The sequence below is a fragment of the Cryptomeria japonica genome, chromosome 4 (assembly GCF_030272615.1).
Source record: "Cryptomeria japonica chromosome 4, Sugi_1.0, whole genome shotgun sequence".
NCBI lineage: Eukaryota > Viridiplantae > Streptophyta > Pinopsida > Cupressales > Cupressaceae > Cryptomeria > Cryptomeria japonica.
Window position 1 is genome coordinate 165,412,303 of NC_081408.1, and position 22,623 is coordinate 165,434,925.

The 22,623-nt window shown below is 33.9% G+C and overlaps 1 protein-coding gene across 3 annotated transcripts in view; it reads left to right on the plus strand.

Annotated features, from left to right (window-relative positions):
* LOC131875427 (putative UPF0481 protein At3g02645) overlaps positions 1-22,623 on the plus strand; it is a 126,412-nt gene that overhangs the window by 71,173 nt on the left and 32,616 nt on the right. Inside the window, exons 5-12 of one of the 3 annotated variants that reach the window (XM_059219670.1) lie at positions 207-281; positions 785-859; positions 1,363-1,437; positions 1,941-2,015; positions 2,519-2,593; positions 3,097-3,171; positions 3,675-3,749; positions 4,810-4,884. In XM_059219670.1, coding sequence (XP_059075653.1) covers positions 207-281; positions 785-859; positions 1,363-1,437; positions 1,941-2,015; positions 2,519-2,593; positions 3,097-3,171; positions 3,675-3,749; positions 4,810-4,884 — 600 coding nt within the window. The remainder of the gene's footprint in view (positions 1-206; positions 282-784; positions 860-1,362; positions 1,438-1,940; positions 2,016-2,518; positions 2,594-3,096; positions 3,172-3,674; positions 3,750-4,809; positions 4,885-22,623) is intronic. The other 2 variants (XM_059219671.1, XM_059219672.1) reach the window with 2 other exon arrangements.

Sequence of the window (22,623 nt, forward strand, 5' to 3'; positions counted from 1 at the left end):
TATTGATTTTATGTCTTTGTGTTATAACTCTCAATTGACCTATTACATGCAGTTGCCAATGATTTAAGTTACAACTTGTCTCTTACCAAATGTTGTATTGTTCCCATTAAATGTTGTTTGTCTTTGATAGAATATAATTAACCTGAAACTTATAGGTGTGTCCTTTTATTTGTCTCACTAACAGATGGTTGTCATGTTTACTATAGATAATTAGTGAAGGAAACCATGTAGAAGGTGAAATACAAGAAAACATGGTTTCAACCGAATCATCTATTAACCAGGTAAAGCAAAAAAATTATACTCTGATAGTTTATTTAAGACTTTATAATAAAAAAGGAGAAAAAATATTATCTATAGTACCGGTAAGTTGAAAATAGTTTTAAAAATATGTTGGAAATGGTCAACATAAATGTGATATTATTGACAAGAAATATTCCTAATCTAGATAGTAAAACTAGAAACTACCATGAAATTTTTTTGATTGCAATGAATAATCATATCTGTTAGGACTTATGTTCTTAGTCTTGTGTTTGATTCTTATTCAATGGGCATTAACTATCCTTAAACCCAAGATACTTTATTGATTTTATGCCTTTGTGTTATAACTCTCAATTGACCTATTACACCTAGTTGCCAATGATTTAAGTTACAACTTGTCTCTCACCAAATGTTGTATTGTTCCCATTAAATGTTGTTTGTCTTTGATAGGATATAATTAACTTGAAACTTATAGGTGTTTCCTTTTATTTCTCTCACTAACAGATGGTTTTCATGTTTACCGTAGATAATTAGTGAAAGAAACCATGTAGAAGGTGAAATGCAAGCAAACATGGTTTCAACCGAATCACCTATTAACCAGGTAAAGCAAAAAATTTATACTCTGATAGTTTATTTAAGACTTTATAATAACAAAGGAGAAAAAATATTATCTATAGTACCGGTAAGTTGAAAATAGTTTTAAAAATATGTTGGAAATGGTAAACATAAATGTGATATTATTGACAAGAAATATTCCTAATCTAGATAGTAAAACTAGAAACAACCATGACAAAAATTTGATTCCAATGAATAATCATATCTGTTAGGACTTATGTTCTTAGGCTTGTGTCTGATTCTTATTCAATGGGCATTAACTATCCTTAAACCCAAGATACTTTATTGATTTTATGCCTTTGTGTTATAACTCTCAATTGACCTATTACATGCAGTTGCCAATGATTTAAGTTACAACTTGTCTCTTGCCAAATGTTGTATTGTTCCCATTAAATGTTGTTTGTCTTTGATAGAATATAATTAACTTGAAACTTATAGGTGTGTCCTTTTATTTGTCTCACTAACAGATGGTTGTCATATTTACTATAGATAATTAGTGAAGGAAACCATGTAGAAGGTGAAATACAAGAAAACATGGTTTCAACCGAATCATCTATTAACCAGGTAAAGCAAAAAATTTATACTCTGATAGTTTATTTAAGACTTTATAATAAAAAAGGAGAAAAAATATCATCTATAGTACCGGTAAGTTGAAAATAGTTTTAAAAATATGTTGGAAATGGTCAACATAAATGTGATATTATTGACAAGAAATATTCCTAATCTAGATAGTAAAACTAGAAACTACCATGAAATTTTTTTGATTGCAATGAATAATCATATCTGTTAGGACTTATGTTCTTAGTCTTGTGTTTGATTCTTATTCAATGGGCATTAACTATCCTTAAACCCAAGATACTTTATTGATTTTATGCCTTTGTGTTATAACTCTCACTTGACCTATTACACCTAGTTGCCAATGATTTAAGTTACAACTTGTCTCTTACCAAATGTTGTATTGTTCCCATTAAATGTTGTTTGTCTTTGATAGGATATAATTAACTTGAAACTTATAGGTGTGTCCTTTTATTTCTCTCACTAACAGATGGTTTTCATGTTTACCGTAGATAATTAGTGAAAGAAACCAAGTAGAAGGTGAAATACAAGCAAACATGGTTTCAACCGAATCACCTATTAACCAGGTAAAGCAAAAAATTTATACTCTGATAGTTTATTTAAGACTATATAATAACAAAGGAGAAAAAATATTATCTATAGTACCGGTAAGTTGAAAATAGTTTTAAAAATATGTTGGAAATGGTAAACATAAATGTGATATTATTGACAAGAAATATTCCTAATCTAGATAGTAAAACTAGAAACAACCATGAAAAAAATTTGATTCCAATGAATAATCATATCTGTTAGGACTTATGTTCTTAGGCTTGTGTCTGATTCTTATTCAATGGGCATTAACTATCCTTAAACCCAAGATACTTTATTGATTTTATGCCTTTGTGTTATAACTCTCAATTGACCTATTACATGCAGTTGCCAATGATTTAAGTTACAACTTGTCTCTTACCAAATGTTGTATTGTTCCCATTAAATGTTGTTTGTCTTTGATAGAATATAATTAACTTGAAACTTATAGGTGTGTCCTTTTATTTGTCTCACTAACAGATGGTTGTCATGTTTACTATAGATAATTAGTGAAGGAAACCATGTAGAAGGTGAAATACAAGAAAACATGGTTTCAACCGAATCATCTATTAACCAGGTAAAGCAAAAAATTTATACTCTGATAGTTTATTTAAGACTTTATAATAAGAAAGGAGAAAAAATATTATCTATAGTACCGGTAAGTTGAAAATAGTTTTAAAAATATGTTGGAAATGGTCAACATAAATGTGATATTATTGACAAGAAATATTCCTAATCTAGATAGTAAAACTAGAAACTACCATGAAATTTTTTTGATTGCAATGAATAATCATATCTGTTAGGACTTATGTTCTTAGTCTTGTGTTTGATTCTTATTCAATGGGAATTAACTATCCTTAAACCCAAGATACTTTATTGATTTTATGCCTTTGTGTTATAACTCTCAATTGACCTATTACATCTAGTTGCCAATGATTTAAGTTACAACTTGTCTCTTACCAAATGTTGTATTGTTCCCATTAAATGTTGTTTGTCTTTGATAGGATATAATTAACTTGAAACTTATAGGTGTGTCCTTTTATTTCTCTCACTAACAGATGGTTTTCATGTTTACCGTAGATAATTAGTGAAAGAAACCATGTAGAAGGTGAAATGCAAGCAAACATGGTTTCAACCGAATCACCTATTAACCAGGTAAAGCAAAAAATTTATACTCTGATAGTTTATTTAAGACTTTATAATAACAAAGGAGAAAATTTATTATCTATAGTACCGGTAAGTTGAAAATAGTTTTAAAAATATGTTGGAAATGGTCAACATAAATGTGATATTATTGACAAGAAATATTCCTAATCTAGATAGTAAAACTAGAAACTACCATGAAAAAAATTTGATTGCAATGAATAATCATATCTGTTAGGACTTATGTTCTGAGGCTTGTGTCTGATTCTTATTCAATGGGCATTAACTATCCTTAAACCCAAGATACTTTATTGATTTTATACCTTTGTGTTATAACTCTCAATTGACCTATTACATGCAGTTGCCAATGATTTAAGTTACAACTTGTCTCTTACCAAATGTTGTATTGTTCCCATTAAATGTTGTTTGTCTTTGATAGAATATAATTAACTTGAAACTTATAGGTGTGTCCTTTTATTTGTCTCACTAACAGATGGTTGTCATGTTTACTATAGATAATTAGTGAAGGAAACCATGTAGAAGGTGAAATACAAGAAAACATGGTTTCAACCGAATCATCTATTAAACAGGTAAAGCAAAAAATTTATACTCTGATAGTTTATTTAAGACTTTATAATAAAAAAGGAGAAAAAATATTATCTATAGTACCGGTAAGTTGAAAATAGTTTGAAAAATATGTTGGAAATGGTCAACATAAATGTGATATTATTGACAAGAAATATTCCTAATCTAGATAGTAAAACTAGAAACTACCATGAAATTTTTTTGATTGCAATGAATAATCATATCTGTTAGGACTTATGTTCTTAGTCTTGTGTTTGATTCTTATTCAATGGGAATTAACTATCCTTAAACCCAAGATACTTTATTGATTTTATGCCTTTGTGTTATAACTCTCAATTGACCTATTACACCTAGTTGCCAATGATTTAAGTTACAACTTGTCTCTTACCAAATGTTGTATTGTTCCCATTAAATGTTGTTTGTCTTTGATAGAATATAATTAACTTGAAACTTATAGGTGTGTCCTTTTATTTCTCTCACTAACAGATGGTTTTCATGTTTACCGTAGATAATTAGTGAAAGAAACCATGTAGAAGGTGAAATGCAAGCAAACATGGTTTCAACCGAATCACCTATTAACGAAGTAAAGCAAAAAATTTATACTCTGATAGTTTATTTAAGACTTTATAATAACAAAGGAGAAAATTTATTATCTATAGTACCGGTAAGTTGAAAATAGTTTTAAAAATATGTTGGAAATGGTCAACATAAATGTGATATTATTGACAAGAAATATTCCTAATCTAGATAGTAAAACTAGAAACTACCATGAAAAAAATTTGATTGCAATGAATAATCATATTTGTTAGGACTTGTGTTCTGAGGCTTGTGTTTGATTCTTATTCAATGGGCATTAACTATCCTTAAACCCAAGATACTTTATTGATTTTATGCCTTTGTGTTATAACTCTCAATTGACCTATTACACCCAGTTGCCAATGATTTAAGTTACAACTTGTCTCTTACCAAATGTTGTTTGTCTTTGATAGGATATAATTAACTTGAAACTTATATGTATGTCCTTTTATTTCTCTCACTAATAGATGGTTGTCATGTTTACTGTAGACAATTAGTGAAAGAAACCATGTAGAAGGTGGAATGCAAGCAAACATGGTTTCAACCGAATCACCTATTAACCAGGTAAAGCAAAAAATTTATACTCTGATAGTTTATTTAAGACTTTATAATAACAAAGGAGAAAAAATATTATCTATAGTACCAGTAAGTTGAAAATAGTTTTAAAAATATGTTGGAAATGGTCAACATAAATGTGATATTATTGACAAGAAATAGTCCTAATCTAGATATGGTAAAACTAGAAACTACCATGAAAAAAATTTGATTGCAATGAATAATCATATCTGTTAGGACTTATGGTGTTAGGCTTGTGTTTGACTCTTATTCAATGGGCATTAACTATCCTTAAACCCAAGATACTTTATTGATTTTATGCCAGTGTTATAACTCTCAATTGACCTATTACACCTAGTTCCTAATGATTTAAGTTACAACTTGTCTCTTACCTAATGTTCCCTGCAATCGGCCTCGCATCCTCGGTGTCCCTTTCTTATTTAATGAAAACCTTGTTGGAAGAATGTTGCAAATATGTGTTTGAGAGATATTGCAGAGATGCTTTGTCATTGATGTCAACATATTTCTTTGTCTGAGATAGTGATGCAGTGAAGTTTAGTGAGTTAGTTTGCTCAACGTGGTAAGTATGATGAAGATTAGAGTTTGCAGATTAAATGGTTTGTAGAGGGTTGTCTATAACTAGTTGCTTTAGTTCAAGTTCCATAGGTCAACATGAAGATTTAATTGAGTTATGGGTATCTGTGTTGTGGTTGGTTTTTTAGTTGTTGATTAGTGATAGTGTGATAGTATTTTGATCTGCATTGCTTTGCATTGTAATATATCTTGTTTTTCAGATTTGAAGTTATGTTTGGGATGTTGGTGTGTGTCCTCAATTCAAGTGGTTCATGGTTTGAGGTCCACAACTAATTTTTCAAGGTTGACAATCATTGTAGTTAGTGTTCTTGAGGTCCAATATGAAGATGCGAGTGATTCTAGTAATTTTTGTTGGTGAGAATGTTGCTATGATAATTCATGATGCTTGTGGATGTCTCTGGATTGTCTGCCTTTTGTGCTAGTGGTTTGTATTGATTATTGAGCTTGTAATTGATGTTTTTCTTTGGTACATTGGTGTTCTTCATATTCTTGGCTGACTGGATACTTGTAACATGTTACATATATTCAAGGCATAATTATTGGAGGTGCGACATTTGGGTTTGTGTTATGTCTTCATCGACATTGCTTGGTCCACATGTAATATTGTATCGAGTGTGGTTGTATTTTTTTAATTAGGTGGTGTGTGTTGAGCAAGCCTTGATGATTTCTCCAAGGTTGATGTCATGTATAAATAATTGTAATAGCTTTGTATTCGAGTGTGGTACATAGTGGATGAGTGTGTGTTGAATGTATACATCTTTTGAAGGCAGAGAAGATGTATGGAGAATAAATTTGTTTTGTGCTTCAATGGAACTGAACCAAGCATTAAGGAGATGCTATTTCATAGCTCATAATTTTGGGATGTGATTCATGATTGTTTGTACATGCAGTGAGCCTTTTTGTTTTAAGCAATGAGCTCTAGGCAGTGTGCCTGAATGCATGTGCATGTTGGAAGTTTTATGAGATTGTTGTAATAATGTTGCACATATGTGCTTGAGAGATATGTGAGAGATTTGTTGTCATTGATGTCAACATATTTCTCTATTTGTGTTAGTGATGTAGTGAAGTTCAATGAGTTAGTTTGTACAGTATGGTGAAGATCAAAGTTTGCAAATTAAAGGGTTTTTAGAGGGATGTCTTTAGTTGATTTAGTTCAATTTGTAGAGGTCGGCATGAAGATTTGATTGAGTTATGAGTATCTATGTTGAGGGCAATTTTTCAAGTTGTTTAGTGACAGTGTTCAATATTTTGATTTGCATTGCTTTGGATTGTAATATTTTGCTCTACAAATTTGGAAGTATGTTTAGGACATTGGTGTGTATCCTCAATTCAAGTGGTTCGTAGTTTAGAGGTCCACAAGTGATTTTTCAAGGTTGACAGTCATTGCAGTTAGTGTTCTTGAGGTTTGGTATGATGATGCTAATGGTTCTAGTAATTTGTGTTTGTGCAGATGTTTCTATGATAATTCATGATTCTTGTGGATGTTTCTAGAATGTATGCCTTCTATGTTGGTGGTCTGCATTAATTATTGAGCATGTAATTGATGATTTTCTTCAGCATACTAGTATTCTTCATGTTCTTGGTCGACCAGATGATCGTAACATGTTGCAGATGTTTGAGATATAATTCTTGGAGGTGTTTCATCTTATAGGTGATGATTTAGGTCCATGCCATGTCTTAACGGACATTGTTTTGGTTTGCATGTGATAATTTGTATCTGATCAATAGCTATATCATTGTAATTGTCTTATGTTTGTTAAGCCAACCTTGTTGATCTTTCCAAGGTTGATGTCATATATAAATAAATGTAATAATATTGTGTGAGGCATGGAATGTGTGTGAATAATGTCTTAATCTTTCAGAAGTAGAGAAGAAGTGTGAAGAAGAAGATGGAAGTTGTTATGTGCTTAACCGGAACTGTAACGAGGCATTGAGGATGTTATTTCTCAGTTCATGATTTCTAGAAGTAATCCATGATTGTTTGTAAGGCAATGAGCCTCCCTTGGGTTGTAGCCCTTTTTTATTTTTAGCAGTGAGCTCTAGGTAGTGATTTTGAATGCATGTGCATTGCCAATTGTAATACTTCCAAAAGAGTATACCTATTTTGTGGGTTCATCCTCACCGTGGTTTTTCCCCTAACAGGGTTTCCACATCAAAAATCTTGGTGTTATGTGTGTTTATGATGTGTTGTTGATTTATGCTTTCATGTTTAACTACCAGATCTAAGAATAAGTTCAAGTTGTGTAGGTTTTTGGTGATAACTGATTCACCCCCCACTCTCAGTTGTCTACCCTATTTAAGAGTTATTTCTTCAATGCATTCCCCATTGTAATACTTCTAACAGTATACCTATATTGTGGGTGTCTCCCCACCATGGTTTTTCCCCTAACAAGGTTTTGCACGTACAAAAATCTTGGTGTTATGTGTGTTTATGATGTGTTGTTGATTTATGCTTTCATGTCTAATTATCAAATCTGAGAATAAGTTTAAGTAGTGTGAGTTTTTGTGACAACTAATTCACCCCCGCCCCCCCTCTCCCCTCAGTTGTCTGCCCTATTTCCATCAAGCCTAAGATTATTCTTCATTATTTTGACATTTGCCCTACCTTTCTAATCCACAAAACTATACTTTTCTTTTGAACTTATATATCTAACTTGCAGGTATCTAGAGATTGATCGTTGTAATCAATTGTGCTCTTATACATGTTCCTTTTTAGCTTTATGTCATTATCCATGAAAGGCGGGTCCTATCATTGGATACCAATATCCCTTATGTCAGAGTAGTAAATTATCATTGGTTCACACTTATGCATATTATCCTTATGGGCCCAACATTGAGTCTCTACAACCTTGCATAAGACATTAGTAAAGAGAATAAATCTCCATCTGTTCAATATAAATCAACGATCTTAATTTATCATGCGGTTGAACATATTATTTAAGATCCTTATGATGATATATATGAACCTAGATAAGGTCGACCCCAGTTGCCATGCACTTTACACTATATGTGTCCATAAGGAGAAACAATAAAACATTATGTAAGAAAAATTAACAAGTGCAAAAATTATAGAGAAGAGCAATAGAACATAACACTCAAATTTAAGTGGAAAAACCTAGTAAAAATAAACTATTAAAAATCCACAGGAAAAATATATTTCGTATTGATTCTCAAGAATTACACAGCTACAACAATCTTAAAAAATTGTACATCAAAACATGACTTCAGGCTACAAACAAAATGAATTATTTTGAAATGGGAAGAGCGGGAGGAGCGAGGGGAGCATGATTGGGAGGAGTGATGGATTTTACAGAAGAATATGTTGAGGTCGGTGAGGATGCAGACAATGTAGATGAAGATGATTCTTTGCCCCCCTCTCCCTGTTGTTGTGGTTCCTTTTCTGCAAGAGGTGTGCAAAGGACTGTGTGGTGGAATTTGTGAAAGATGCGGGTGTGATGGGTGTAGAGTTGGAAGCTCTACCTCTAAGGGAGTGGAAGATGAAGCTAATAAGGATGAGAGAGATCCCCATCCCCTCCAACCAGCTGTCATGATCTTTGGTTTTGTATGTTTCCAATGGAAGGTGTGCAGAGGTTTGAAGATGTGTAAGAACTAGAACCAATCCCTGTGTGTTTGTAGAGGAGGCTTGAGGGTTTGGATTTCAAGTGGGGAATATGTTGTTGGTTTTGCAGACAAGGTGGAGGCTCTAGCTGGGGTTTCACTTTGCTGATTTTTCCTTTTAACCCTTGTGCATGATTTAGTGGGATCCAAATTTTGGGTCCTATGTTCTTTTTCATGTAGAGTTTTTCATTTCATGTCCTTACTTTTGAGGCTTTGCTCAACGCCCGTATGCTGGTGGGCTCTTCCTATTGGTATGGATTCGAAGGGGGATTCATTTACCCTTTCTGTTGTCTTGGATTTGATCTCTCCTATTGAGGTGGAGAGTTCCTAGCTGGGTTTTTTTTTTCTTTTTGGTTTTAGCATCTTTGGTCCTTTTTGGATACTCCTATTGAGGTGGAGCCATCTTCTATTAAGGTGGAGTTCTAGTTTTTGCTGAGAGAAGATGGGAGGTGCTTCTTGGTGGAGTTGAATGATGTTTGGTTGGTTTAGATGAGGTTTGTTTCCCTTAAACTCATATTGAGGCGGGTCTCCTTCATATTGAGGTGGCAAGGAGTTATGCAAGTTGGGTGTTGACTTCCAGCTGGATTGTCTCTGTTGGTTTTGGGGAGCCAAATCAAAACCCAAAATGAAAGTTTGGGGAGCCTTTCAAAACCTTTTGGTCCCAAATTGTTCCTGTATGCTTATCATCAAGAATTTGGTGGTTGTGGTTTTGAGATCATTGCTCAAACTCAATGTCTAGGTTATGGGTGCCTTGAAAAACCCTTGGTATTTGATGAAGGTTAAGGGAGCCTTGATAAAACCCTTGTATTTTCTTTTTTTGACATCTCTAAGTATTTTTTGAGCTTTTTAGAGGATGGCTTTGTCCTCCTTTGTTCAGTTGTGTCTTCAATGATTTTTTGTTTAGGCTGAGGGTGGGTTGCTGGTAGCGTTTGCTGATTTTTGTTGCAGCGTTCTTCTATTGGTTCTAGATCTATTCAAGATCCAAGGGTTTTAGGTCCCTTAAAAAATTGTTTTAAGGGTTTTCATTTCCCCTCAATACCTATCAGTTCCTTAATTAAAAACATGAATTCAAGCTACACAAAATAACCATGTTGTAGTGTCCTAATTGAGGATAGTTTACTAAACATAGTAAGTATGACTCAGACAACTACATGTTAAATATATTTCAAAATTATTGTTTATAGTAACTCCTAGCAAAACTCAAAAAAAATTGTTCCTTTGATAGGACGCCTAATGGTGTGTCACCTAATGGTGAGCACCTAGTAGTGCACAAGTAATCAATGATGACTCAACCACATCTAGATGAGAATCCAAGATGACTCAGCTACTACTAGAAGAGAGCCCAACTTGGACTTCAAATTCCAACACATTATTGGTAGAGTATTTGCATGCTTAACCTTTGTGGGCCTACCATGAACTTACACAAAGGTGCACAAAAGGCTTGTCAAAGGGTTTAGGCTTATTATCTAACTCATCATACACTTGGAGATTATATGTATGAGGTATGAATTATGATTAAATGCGTGGTTGTGGGAATCCATTGTGTGGGACCAAATTCATATTCATGCATCCATGTGAGGTGGGTGGCCTACTCCTAAAAAAGTTATATAGTCAGCAATAACATGTCTTAAGTATGAATTGTGATTTGTGACACATTTTTGTGCATTCAAGGGTCGGACCATATGGAATACTTACAAACTTGTGTAATTTTTTAATTTTAAAAAAATGAGAATAGCTACCATGTTAATAGTCAATTCGTGTGTATTAATGGTCTTCATTCTATCAACTTAAAAGGAAGCGTATGTGCACATCCACATTCAATCATAGTGAATTATTATTGTTAGAGTTTCAATAGTTTCTTTTTGTTCATGTTTGAGGGTTATCATGTTTCTATTCTACCATTTCCTCTAAAAAAAATTAGATTAATTGAGTGTGCCAAACTAGTAAGTCTCATTCAAATATTGTTTAGGGGATCCCACAATATTGGGTTACACTTTTTGGTACATCTTGATTTTTGCTCAAATCATACATATTTTAGAAAATATAATTATTTAAGCTTTTACAGGTCCCATTTGAAGTAATTAATTGAGGAGAGTTAGATCAAAGGCTCTTAGATCAAAATTTCTTGTATAGAACCTCTATACTAAATCATACCTACAAGGGAGTCTCCTTTGCACCTATCAAAATGTTGATAAAAACCACTTTTACATTAGTTTTTGTAGGGTCAAATGAATTCATTTAGAAGTTCTATTTTTTTAAGTATTTAGTCCTTATTATAATTTTTCCAAATAATATAAATTTTAAAATATTTAAATTCATTAATATATTTATGTTTTATTTCTTATGAATGTAGGCTTTTCATTGAACATTAAGGATTCTGTTTCATGCATGTGGAAAAATTGTAAAATAGATAAAAAATAATTGTAAAAAATATCTTTCCCTAGGTATTGATATCCTCATTTTAGCACAAAAAGAAAGTTAATTCAAACACATATAAAAATAGTTATGCATTATAGAATGCACCTATGTCAAAATTACAATTACTGTGTCTTCAAAAATTTACTAAAAAAAAATATGAAAAAATATCCATTCACTAGATATTGGTGTGAAAATTCTATAATTCAAAAATTAGAATTTCCTTCTTGTTATAAAAAATGTTATGCATTACCAAATAAATATCACTTCTGAAAAAATACTAATTACTATAAACATTGAGTTATTAAAAGTTACATAACAATATGGACAATTAATTGTAATTATTTTTTAAATAATATATTTAGAATCTATATGTAAAACCTCACAAATTAGTAGTTTACTCAATCTTCATATTCTTAATGCTTTAGCAGCTATAAGTTTTAGAAAGTAAAGATTTGATGCAAAATGTTGATTTTAGTATCAAGTTTGGCTAAGATCACACTTAGTTAATACTTTTTGTTCATTTTCCTAAAAACTTTTAAAGAGCTTGGGTCTTTCTTGTTGCGATTAAGGTTTATATTGAACAAAAATATAAGCTCCAAGGGTTCCATTTATACTTGTAACATAGTATCCTTATTTTTAAAAGTCAAACCCTACTAAAATGGCCAAGTCTCCAAAGGGTACAGAGAAAAATAGGGAGAAAAAGATATCATTAAACAATTTCCCAATTCCTTAAAGAGTGACAAAAGAGATATGGTGAGAAGTCCCCTTTGTGATTTTAACTAATAATTGTAGAGACTCTATCACTCCTCCCACTGGCTTTTAATTTTTTGGGAGGTGTTATGGTAAGGTTGAAGACAAGAATCCTATGAGTAATATTAAGACTTAAAATATTGTGAGGTTGGTTGTGCCCAATGTGTTTGTAAATGTTGATTTCATCAAACCCATTGTAAAGACTTATGACCCTAAATCTAAGACTATAAAAATTGTGGAAGGAATATTTTCACCGTTAGTAAGAGAACAAGTCATTTTACTTTAAGGTTAAATAGAAATTCCATAATGAATATCAAAGTGGATCAACTATTAGAAGATTTTCAAAAGTATTCCAAGGTTTTATAGGAGTAGACTTCTAGCCTTCAAACCACACCATATATCTCTGCTAGAAATAAAAATGAATATAGAAATGAAGCCACTATATAAAGTATATTCAAGTTTGAGGGTTATTTCAAAGACATCTACTATTCCTTATACCAAATTTTTGGAATGGATGTTGATTTAAGGATTCCCAATTGCATGTCAATCTTGTGTGTGGATATCTAATCAAGAGACCAAAATCTACCATTTGATTATATTGGTCTATCAACAGAGAAGCTCCATCAAGCAATTATTGACCTCAAGGACCAACCATATATTATGCATTTAAGATACTATTACAATTTGATGTATATCATTCTTTGTTCTTTACTAAAGGGATGTGATCCTTTACTTAGGGTTATATATAATGATGAAAAAATAGATTTACCTATCCAAGAGTGGACAAATATTTGGGATAGGCATTGTCAAAAATAAAATTATATGCACTTTAAGAACTATTTTCTCAAAAGAATTTTAGCATGGCTAGGAGAAGAGGTTGACTAGGGGTTATCCCAAAAAATAAGACGATTCTTGAGGCCCAAGGAACTTGTTCCTAAATTGAATATTAATCACAAATGCGGAGATTGGTTCTTATTTAAGGAGAGCACCCTTACCAAGATATTTGGGTGCCCTTAGAACCTACATGTGTTACAAAAATTTATCCTAGATAGAATTGCAATCATTGAAATTCTTTGGCAATTAAATGAACATGACTAGTTTCATTTGAGGATAGGAAGGAAGGGTTTTGTTTCATCATCTCATATTCATTTTAACGAGTTTCATGAATATCCTAAGCATGATATTGATTTAGTTATTAATTCTTAGGTGCCATATGATATGGATCTTGGGAATCAAAAGAATTATGATCCAAAAGGATTTATTATGACCGTATTGAGTAGTTCAAAGCAACAACCTTTTTTTATGATTTTGATGAGGAAGAAGAAAGTGTTAGAAGCCCTCAAAATTATTTTGAGGTGTTAAAAATAAGAGAGAACTCACATAAGATTAAACATAAAGAGTCACAATTGGTTTAGGCAAGATCCTAATTTTAAGGGTCATTGGGAAGAATATGAAGTTTCAGTAGTCAAATTACAAGCACATTGCACTACATAGAGATATGATGTTGACAAAATTCTATGTCCAAGGTTGCCTAGTGCCCTAGTGCCATCTCATATCGCATATATTGTTTCTTCCTATGTTTCCCTAGTTTCTCGACCTATGCCTTAGTCCTCCTCATCTATTACATCATCCTGTAGTCATCTATCTACATTTGCACCTATAATTGTTTCAAAGAGTGCAAGGGTTGTTACTCCACCACATATATTGTCACCAAGAAGGGACCCTACTAGGAAGTTCCTCGAGAATGGTTTTGATCCTAATTTAGATCCTTGTGATGAGGAAATAAGTGATTTTCATAACAAACAAAATGTTGAAAAGAAGGATCCTCCCCCAATTTGAGAATTGATTACTTTTAGATTGGTGGGAGAGATAATTGATGGTATTAGAGCTTGTGCATGTGATGAGTTCATGACTGATAATGATTTTATTAAAACAAAAAAATTTAGACACTTCTTGTATGGAGAAATCAAAGATAAAAGCAAGACTGAGATGGGAATTCCTAACCCAAGTCTAGAGAAAGATATGAAACACTTAAATGAAAAAACAACAAGGGTTAAGGAAAAAATTCCTACCATAACTCAATAAGGATAATATTCAAGGATAACTAGTGCAGCAGCACCCCTTCAAGTTGTTCAATCAGGCTTAGAGGAGTAAGGATAAGGCATTAAGCATGTCTTAGGATTTTTTTACATGTGTTTCAATCATGCATTGTGTGTTTGTAATAAAGAACCCCATCTTGTGAGCCAAACTCCTATTTTGGCATCTTGATAAGCCAACTAGGACTTTTGGACAAAAGGGGATCAAGTGTGTGTAGGACATAGTTATCCTAGTGGTTTTAGTGATTCTATGGTTTTTTAGGAGGGGTTAGTCTTAACCCAAGGCATTAGGAGGTGAGAAATGACATTTTGACAACTTTGTCAAAAGTTGTCATAAACAACTTTTATGCAATTTTTGAATTTTTGTTTGTTTGAACTCCTCCAATGGCTCTAACCTCTTGTTTTCGGTTGAGAGAAGTTGTGGAGAGGTATATACACCTTAAGGATCCAATTCCCAAGGTTAGACTATACGGAGGAAAGATTTGATGACTACAAACTAATGAAATTCTGAGTTTTTCCGACAATTCTGGAGATTTGGCACGGAGTACAGCTTTGTACAGATTGGGAACAATCCCCAATGATGTGATATTGTCAGGGTAGTGAATCAAATTTGATTTGGCTTTGGGTTGAGGTTAATACTATGTGTTCTGCTCCTATTATTCCAATTTTGTTGTAGGTACCCGGAAAACAATGGTTTACCTAGTGTTTTGCTTCTCCATGACCATAAATTGCAATTTATCCATTTGAAACTCATGGGATTGGGTGAAATACGAGTATGGCCTATGAATTCTAATATTCCAAAAGTGTTTTGCGAGGGGAACAAGGGAGATGTGTGTTTGATCAGGCCCTAGGTAGACATCTCTATGTGGTTACCTAGTCCTTAAACAACAAAGCTACCCTAGAAAGAAAATGGCGATGATTCCAAGCGTGTGACTCTAGAATCCATGATGGTTTATGGTTCCCCACATGCTCATGGGGTTTTTCTTGTATGGTTTGTTCATTTGGATATAGTTGCTTCACAAATGGAGGCCTAATTAGCCCTTTAGGATAGTTGACCTTCACTGGGTTCAGACCTTTTCTTATTGGACCTTGACCTTTCCTTTTGGGGAATTGTGTAAGACCTAAAAGGGTATTTGAATCTATGATTTGTTTTCTAGGGTGTTTGGGAAAGTTTGGACTTAAGGTCCCATTACCCGTTTCAAAGGGCTAGTAACAAATAAGCTTAATTGTGAAGGTGCTATAGGATATGGTGTTGAATCCTTAAAACGAGTGTTTGATCTGATCCATGTGAGTCATGTGTGATAAAAAACAAGTGTGGTAATGGTGAAGAACCCTTGGAGGCTTCATGGTGCATGATGGAGCAAATTACCCAATTTGAGTAAATATGAGTCTTGGAGATTGTGAGATGTTGAACTAATGTTGTAGAGCCTTGCCTTGATAGGATCCTATTGTTGTTTTGAGGGGTCAGTGTCATACATCTTGGAGTGTTTGACAGGATACAAGGAGGACTCTGCATCAATAACATTGTTCTATTATTGAAAGGTTTGAATATTTCATCAGCCATGAATTTTGAATATTTTAGAAGGAAAGAAAACATAGAGATTCCAAAGGACATGAATCCTAAGACTACAAAGGAATTACATTTAGGATCTAGTTTTGATATTAAGCATGATATGCTAGTTATTTGGTCTCTCTATCCTACAACATAGAAGCTAGATATGACAAATGAACCTCAAAAGTTATCTAAGCATATAATGATAAGAAGGCCATCATATACAATAGTTGTGCATGCCTCAAAATTAACTTTACATAGTGTTCAATTTAGTGAAAGGTTAGCCATGATTATAGAAGAACACAAGACTAAATTGTTGAATAAAAATTAAAGACTATATTATTACCTCACCCTCCTGATCTAGCAATGTCATCTAAAGAATTGTTTGAACTAAGGTAGGAGTTAGCAGTGGGAATAGTTAAAATTTCTAGACTTTTTGAGAGAATTACAAAGTACAGCGAAATAAAAGGGAGAGTTCCTTAAACAAAATGTAGATAGTGTAGTTAGAGAGAAAAAGTTGTCATCACAGTGTAGCTAGAGAGAAAACGTTGTCATCAAATTTGATGAGTTCTTTGCTTGGTGATAGGTTGGAATCAGTTGTGGTCATTGTTGATAAAGAATGGGAAGGGTACAGTTCCATGAAGGAAACCTTCAATGCTCATATCAGAAGTGGTTTTTACTTGTTTTGTGTTAAGAAGTATTTGATAAGACAAATTGAAAATTTCATGTTTCAAATGTTACAAGTACTTGGACACTGATGTGTATCAATTTGTTTATGATATGCATAAGAGTTTAAACCAAATTTCTTGTTTGTTGAATTGTCACAAACTATATGCCAAAGTGATTAGAAATAATCTCTTGGAACAACGTACAAACCTCCCTCAGGGCATGATGAAAATTAATTTTTACCAGATATTAAAGTTGGAAATGCTCTCGTAAATATGCTTGCGCCAAGTGTGAAAGCATGGAGAAGGTGCCTGAATTGTTTGAGAGAGCAGCTCAAAAAAATGTCATCACATAGAGGATAATGGTTCCAGTATTTGCACAAAATGAATTTGTTAAAGAAATTTAAAATTTTTTCAAGCTAATGCCATTTGCAGGTGTAAACTGAAATGTTATTTCAGAAGTTTTGGAACAGAGCATGGATATCGATCGAAACATAATAGGAAGGGTTTTTGTCTGATGTTTTAGTTAGAAATGCTTGGAGCAGGTTATGAACATCGATCAAAACATGTCTATAGGGAAATTATAATCTAACATTAAAAGTTGAAAATGCCCTTGGAGCCACGGTAATGGAAAATTTGGAAACATAGGTGACGGACTATTTGACAAGCTTATGAATTGTTTGACAGAATGATTTCAATACTCGTCCTCGTCATCTCGTAGGACAGCGAGTGGACATGTATGCAAAATGTGGATGCATAGGCGAAGTGCATAAATTTCTCGACAAAATGCCTTGATGAAACAGGGGCTTAGAGTGCATATATACATACAAGATAAAATTTTTAAAATGGTTTTAAAAACTTTCATGCAAACGTGGATGGTAAGGGTGCATCTATATTCCTTTTCAAAGCTCTCACTTTTGGTAGCTTTTTCTTGCCTGTAGCAAAGTGAGAACTTTGAAAAGGAATATAGATGTCCACCTAAACATAACAAAATGGGAATTTTTTCCAACAAAAAATATTAGTTGGAAACACTCGATAAATATGCATGTGAAATGTGGAAGTATAGCAAGGCATTCCAAACTGTTTGGGAGAAGACTCCCAAGATGCTTTCCTTCGTGGGATGTCATGGTTTTAGGAGATTCACAAAATTAATTTGTTGGTTACCTTGCATGTAACAGAGAATGTCATTACATATGAAAATGCTGAAAGAGTGGAAAGGCTATCTTCTACAATTTTTAGAATGAAATATAATAGAAGACTATGACACTAGAACTAGTGGTTGACATTGACTTAAGGAAGACATGTCGAATTCATAACTTGAAAGTCACTAGTTTTGAGTTACTTTTTTCCAAAAGTAACTTTTGTAACTTAATGTAACTTGTAAAATATAAATCTTTTGTAATTACATAAAGACATGAACTTGAACAAGCGATGATATGGAGGAGCGAGGCGAGAGAGGACACTCTAGGGTTTCAACCAGAGATGGGATTGCTGAATCCGACGAAGATGAAGACAGTGATGATTCGCTTCTTGCTGCTCTGGTGCTACTTCCTTTGGGCAGCCCTTTGTTGCGCTAGTCGTGGTCTGCTTTCCAGTACGCCGTTGCTGTTCTCAGATCCGAGTCTGTGGCAGGTTGCGTGGTTGGAGTTTCTGTCTTTGGAGCTTGTGCGTGGCTTATTGGAGGTTCGGCTCCTATTGTGAGTCCATGTTTTTCCCCAGGCCTTTGGTTGGTCTCCTGCTTCTTCCCTCTTGCTCATCGGCGTCCTTGTTTTCGGAGGTAAAGGTTCTTGGTGCTGAAGCTGTAGTGCGTTTTGTGTTCTTTGGGTGGCGCTTTCCTGTTACTTTCTCTATTGAGGTGGGGGTTTCAGTTTGGGCACTCCTTCAACCTCTGGTGACCCCTTTGTGGTGGACATGGCCCATCTCCTAGCGGCTTTTAGGTTAGAGGTGTCTTGTTGCTTGGGAGTCCAGGTTTTTTCGTTGCTGAGGGTCTTATTGTTCTTCTTTCTGTCAATTTGGGTGTTTGTGCTACATTGGGATAGTGTGTAGGAGAATTTCCACCTTTTATGGTGTTGATCTTGAGACCTCTCTATCATATCCATTTATTGTGGAGTGATAATTCCACCTTCAGTGGGTGATCCACCTCATGTGGAATATTTTATTGTTTTTCCTACCTACCACACCTATTTCCAACTTACCCTTGTTTCTTATTGAGCCATATGTCATGTTTGTGTGCTCACATACCCATATAGCCTTGCCTCTACAAGCAGGCTCATATTCATTGTATTGTAACAACAATTGATGATTCAGTTGATTAGTATTTTCTCTTGATAGAATACAGTTTATTCCTGTCATCTATTTTGTTCTCTCTTATTTGTGCTTTCCATTGCCTCTAGATCTTGGTAAAATCTCACATGATATCAGAGCCATTAGAGTGTCATTGGTTTGCCAATTGAGAGAAATTTCATGCTATTTGGGGTTTTGCATTTTGGAGCTTTCTATTGTAGGTTACTAGTGGAGCTTGTTGGGTCAAAACGGAGGTCACCATTGGTACCGTAGGGACCACAGACCTACACTTGTAGGTCTACAGCCTACCATGGCAGGTCTGCGGCCTGCCATCGTAGGTTCTGTTATTTTTAGTTTTTAAAAGTCTATTTTAAATTAAAAACTTTTTAATTTATATTTTAAAACAAAAATTAATAAAAGTTTTTAATTTTTTTTAAAAAGTTTTTTTTTATGGGCATTTAATAAATTTTTTTTATTTATATATATAAAATCTTTTAAAAATAATTTTTTCATGTAATAAGTCAAATTGGGAACACAATTTTTTTGTTACTTCATACTTGTATGCAGCGCTTCCAATCGACAGTCAAGGGGGGGGGGGGCTATTGCTCCTATTTTTTCTTGGCGACATCCCAATCGAAGGCATCTTCATTTGTAGTATTCTACAGGGCTTCTTTGGTGGCATGATCTTCATGTTTCTAGATTTGCACTATATCATGTTGTATGCTCTTGCATGAGCAATGTTGTACTCACACTTGATAAAGTATCACACCTCTTTGTATCTTGTCTTTGATGACATATTTGATGTAGTCCTCTTGTACACGTAGATTAGGAATATTTTGTGAGACTTGGTGCATGGCTCCAATTAAGACTTAGATTGTACAGATTTGTACATGGCTCTTGTGAGACTTAGATTGTACCAGTATTTTTTTCATTTACGAGTATCCAGATGATGTTCAAAGCAGGTTGTCTCCATGCCTGATCTTCATTTTGTTGCAGCGAGTGATTCATCGTCATCGACTTGGTACTTGGTTTTGTCACACTTTGACATTATTGGTGCAGCATAGGCTCTCTTTCTTCCTAATGGGAAGGTATTTTGGTCAACATCATTGGACCATCTTTGCAGGAGATGTTACATTAGGGGGGGGGGGCTTCATGGTCTCTTCTTCTCTCTTATTCATCACTGAGAGTATTGTGTGCTTTCATCATTTTTTTTTGGGCGGGAGTTTTTTGCCATGTGGTTTTTCTCTCTTTCTCTATTTGTGAGAGATTGCATTTGTATTTGTACATGGGTACCTAACATGGCCTTATAGTCGGGACCCATCTTGCATTGCTTAGTTGCATTGTAGACTTAAGTGCATTCTCTTAAGTTGCACTTAACAGGGGGTGTTGGTGTAAATAATTATTCATTATGGATATTATTACACCTTACTTAAGTTTACTTAGGATAATGCATTTTATAGTAGTTTGGGTATGAGACACTTGGGTGTTTGTGTCACATTGGGATAGTGTGTGTAGGAGAATTTTCACCTTTTATGGTGTTGATCTTGTTACTACTCTATCATATCCACTTATTGTGGAGTGATATTTCCACCTTCAGTGGGTGATCCACCTCATGTGGAATATTTTATTGTTTCTCCTACCTACCATACCTATTTCCTACCTACCCTTGTTTGTTATTGAGTCACATGTCATGTTTGTATGTTCACATACCCATATAGCCTTGCCTATATAAGAAGGCTCATATTCATTGTATGTATCAATGATTGATGATCTAGTTGATTAGTATTTTCTCTTGATAGAATACAGTTTATTCCTCTCATCTATTTTGTTCTCTTTTATTTGTGCTTTCCATTGCCTCTAGATCTTGGCAAAATCTCACAAAAATAAACCTCATTTCAAATTATTGTGATAGTTCTCCTATTTTTTGAGGCATTAGAAATTCTTGAAAGGTGTCTTATTGTGAGGAACCCAAATCTTATTATGGCCAGCTTCAAAAAATGGTGAGACATTTAAAAATTTGTTATTTCATTTTGTGTGTGTGTGTGTGTGTGTATATATATGGGCTACATTACATTTTCATTGAAGAGATAAAAAAATAACAAATAAAAGGGTATTAAAGAGAAGGAGAGGTAATGGAGTAAGAGATGGAGAGAAAGAGGCACCCGTTTTTGGCTTTGAAAAAGATAAAGATTTAAATATAATAGGGCTTCAATTTAAATAGATACAACAACATGAAGAATAATGAAAAGGGGAAAGAACACAACTTTGAAGGTGGCAAGGAAGCTGTATAGAGTTTGGAAGAGAATGGAGTGAAAAAGGGATGAATAGGGAGAGCTAAGAGAGTCCATTCTTGTAATGATTTGTGTTTCAAATTTTATATGGAAATCAATTTGTATTAGTTTTTAAAGTGAAAATAAATTATGAGTTTTTTATTTGAAAAGTTTTATTTTCTATGATGAGATTGTATATGTGTGTTTCAGGGAGAGTCTCTCTTAAATCATAGTGTGTGAATCCATTTGACACTACATCTTTCCTCAATTGAATTATGGATTTCAATGGTTTATAGAATGATATCTCCATAGTTCAATTTTCCATTTTCTTTAGGCTAAACTAGGTACATAGTTTTTGATTGGGATAAAATAGGTTTTGAAGGGGCCCCAAAACCCTTACAATCAAAGAGCTACCATCAAGAGATAGAGTAGACTACTTGGTAGCGAACCATAGGTTTTAGAATGGACTTGAAACCATCTAGACTTATGATCATCCAGATCCCAAAACTCAAAGGTTGCAAAAGACATAAACAAAAAAACAGAGCAGCAACAACCAACCAAACACTAGCCAAACAACAAATGTAAAACATTACAAAACCAAAACAATAGGTCTAAATCAGAAAATATTAGACCTCCAAAAACAGAGAATGAGGGTTTTAACATGCACCCTCAACCAACAAGAAGGGTTTTCTTAGGCTCCCATAACTTGTAATAGAATCTACAGGCCACAAACAAAGCTTGATCCTAACCAAAAATAATTACTAGCCAAACGGGACCCTTGAAAACTGCCAGCATCCAACTTATCCCTGTTAGGATAAAAAACATAGGGTTTTTTTGGGATCCCTCAACCTTGAGAGTGGGTTTTACAAGGCTCCCACAACCTATGAAAGTGGGTTTTATAAGGCTCCCATAACCAATCAAGGCCTAGACAACAATAGCAAGTCCTAAAGGCACATTCTGGGATATAGGGATTTGACAAGGCACCCAAAACCTTCTGCAAAAAAATCCATGAGGGTTTTGGCAGGCACCTTCAACTAGCATAGGGTTTTTCCAAGCTCCCTCAAACATGAAGGTGGGTTTTACAAGGCTCCCACAACTAGAAACAATGGATTTTTTATAGGCTCCAAAAACCTTGAACTTGAGAAAGAACAAAGAATATCACAAGGAACCCTCCAAAATATCCACCTCGATAGGAGATAGAATGGAAAAATCAAGTAAAAGACTAATCTTTGTTCCCATACAGCCAAAAAATAGGGTACCATTAGCCATCCTAAGCAGAACAGAGAAAAACAAACCCTCCTCTCTCTCTACCTCAATAGAAGAAAAATGAAGTAAATCCATTGAGAGGCTCATCTCAGTACCTAGATAGCTAAGAGACAACACACCAACCGCTCCCCAACAACATTTCCTAGAATCAACCGCAACAAACATCTTCACCTCAATAGAAGATAGGTCATCTCCAGCATAATCCATCTTTAACTCTAAAGAAGATAGATCCACTT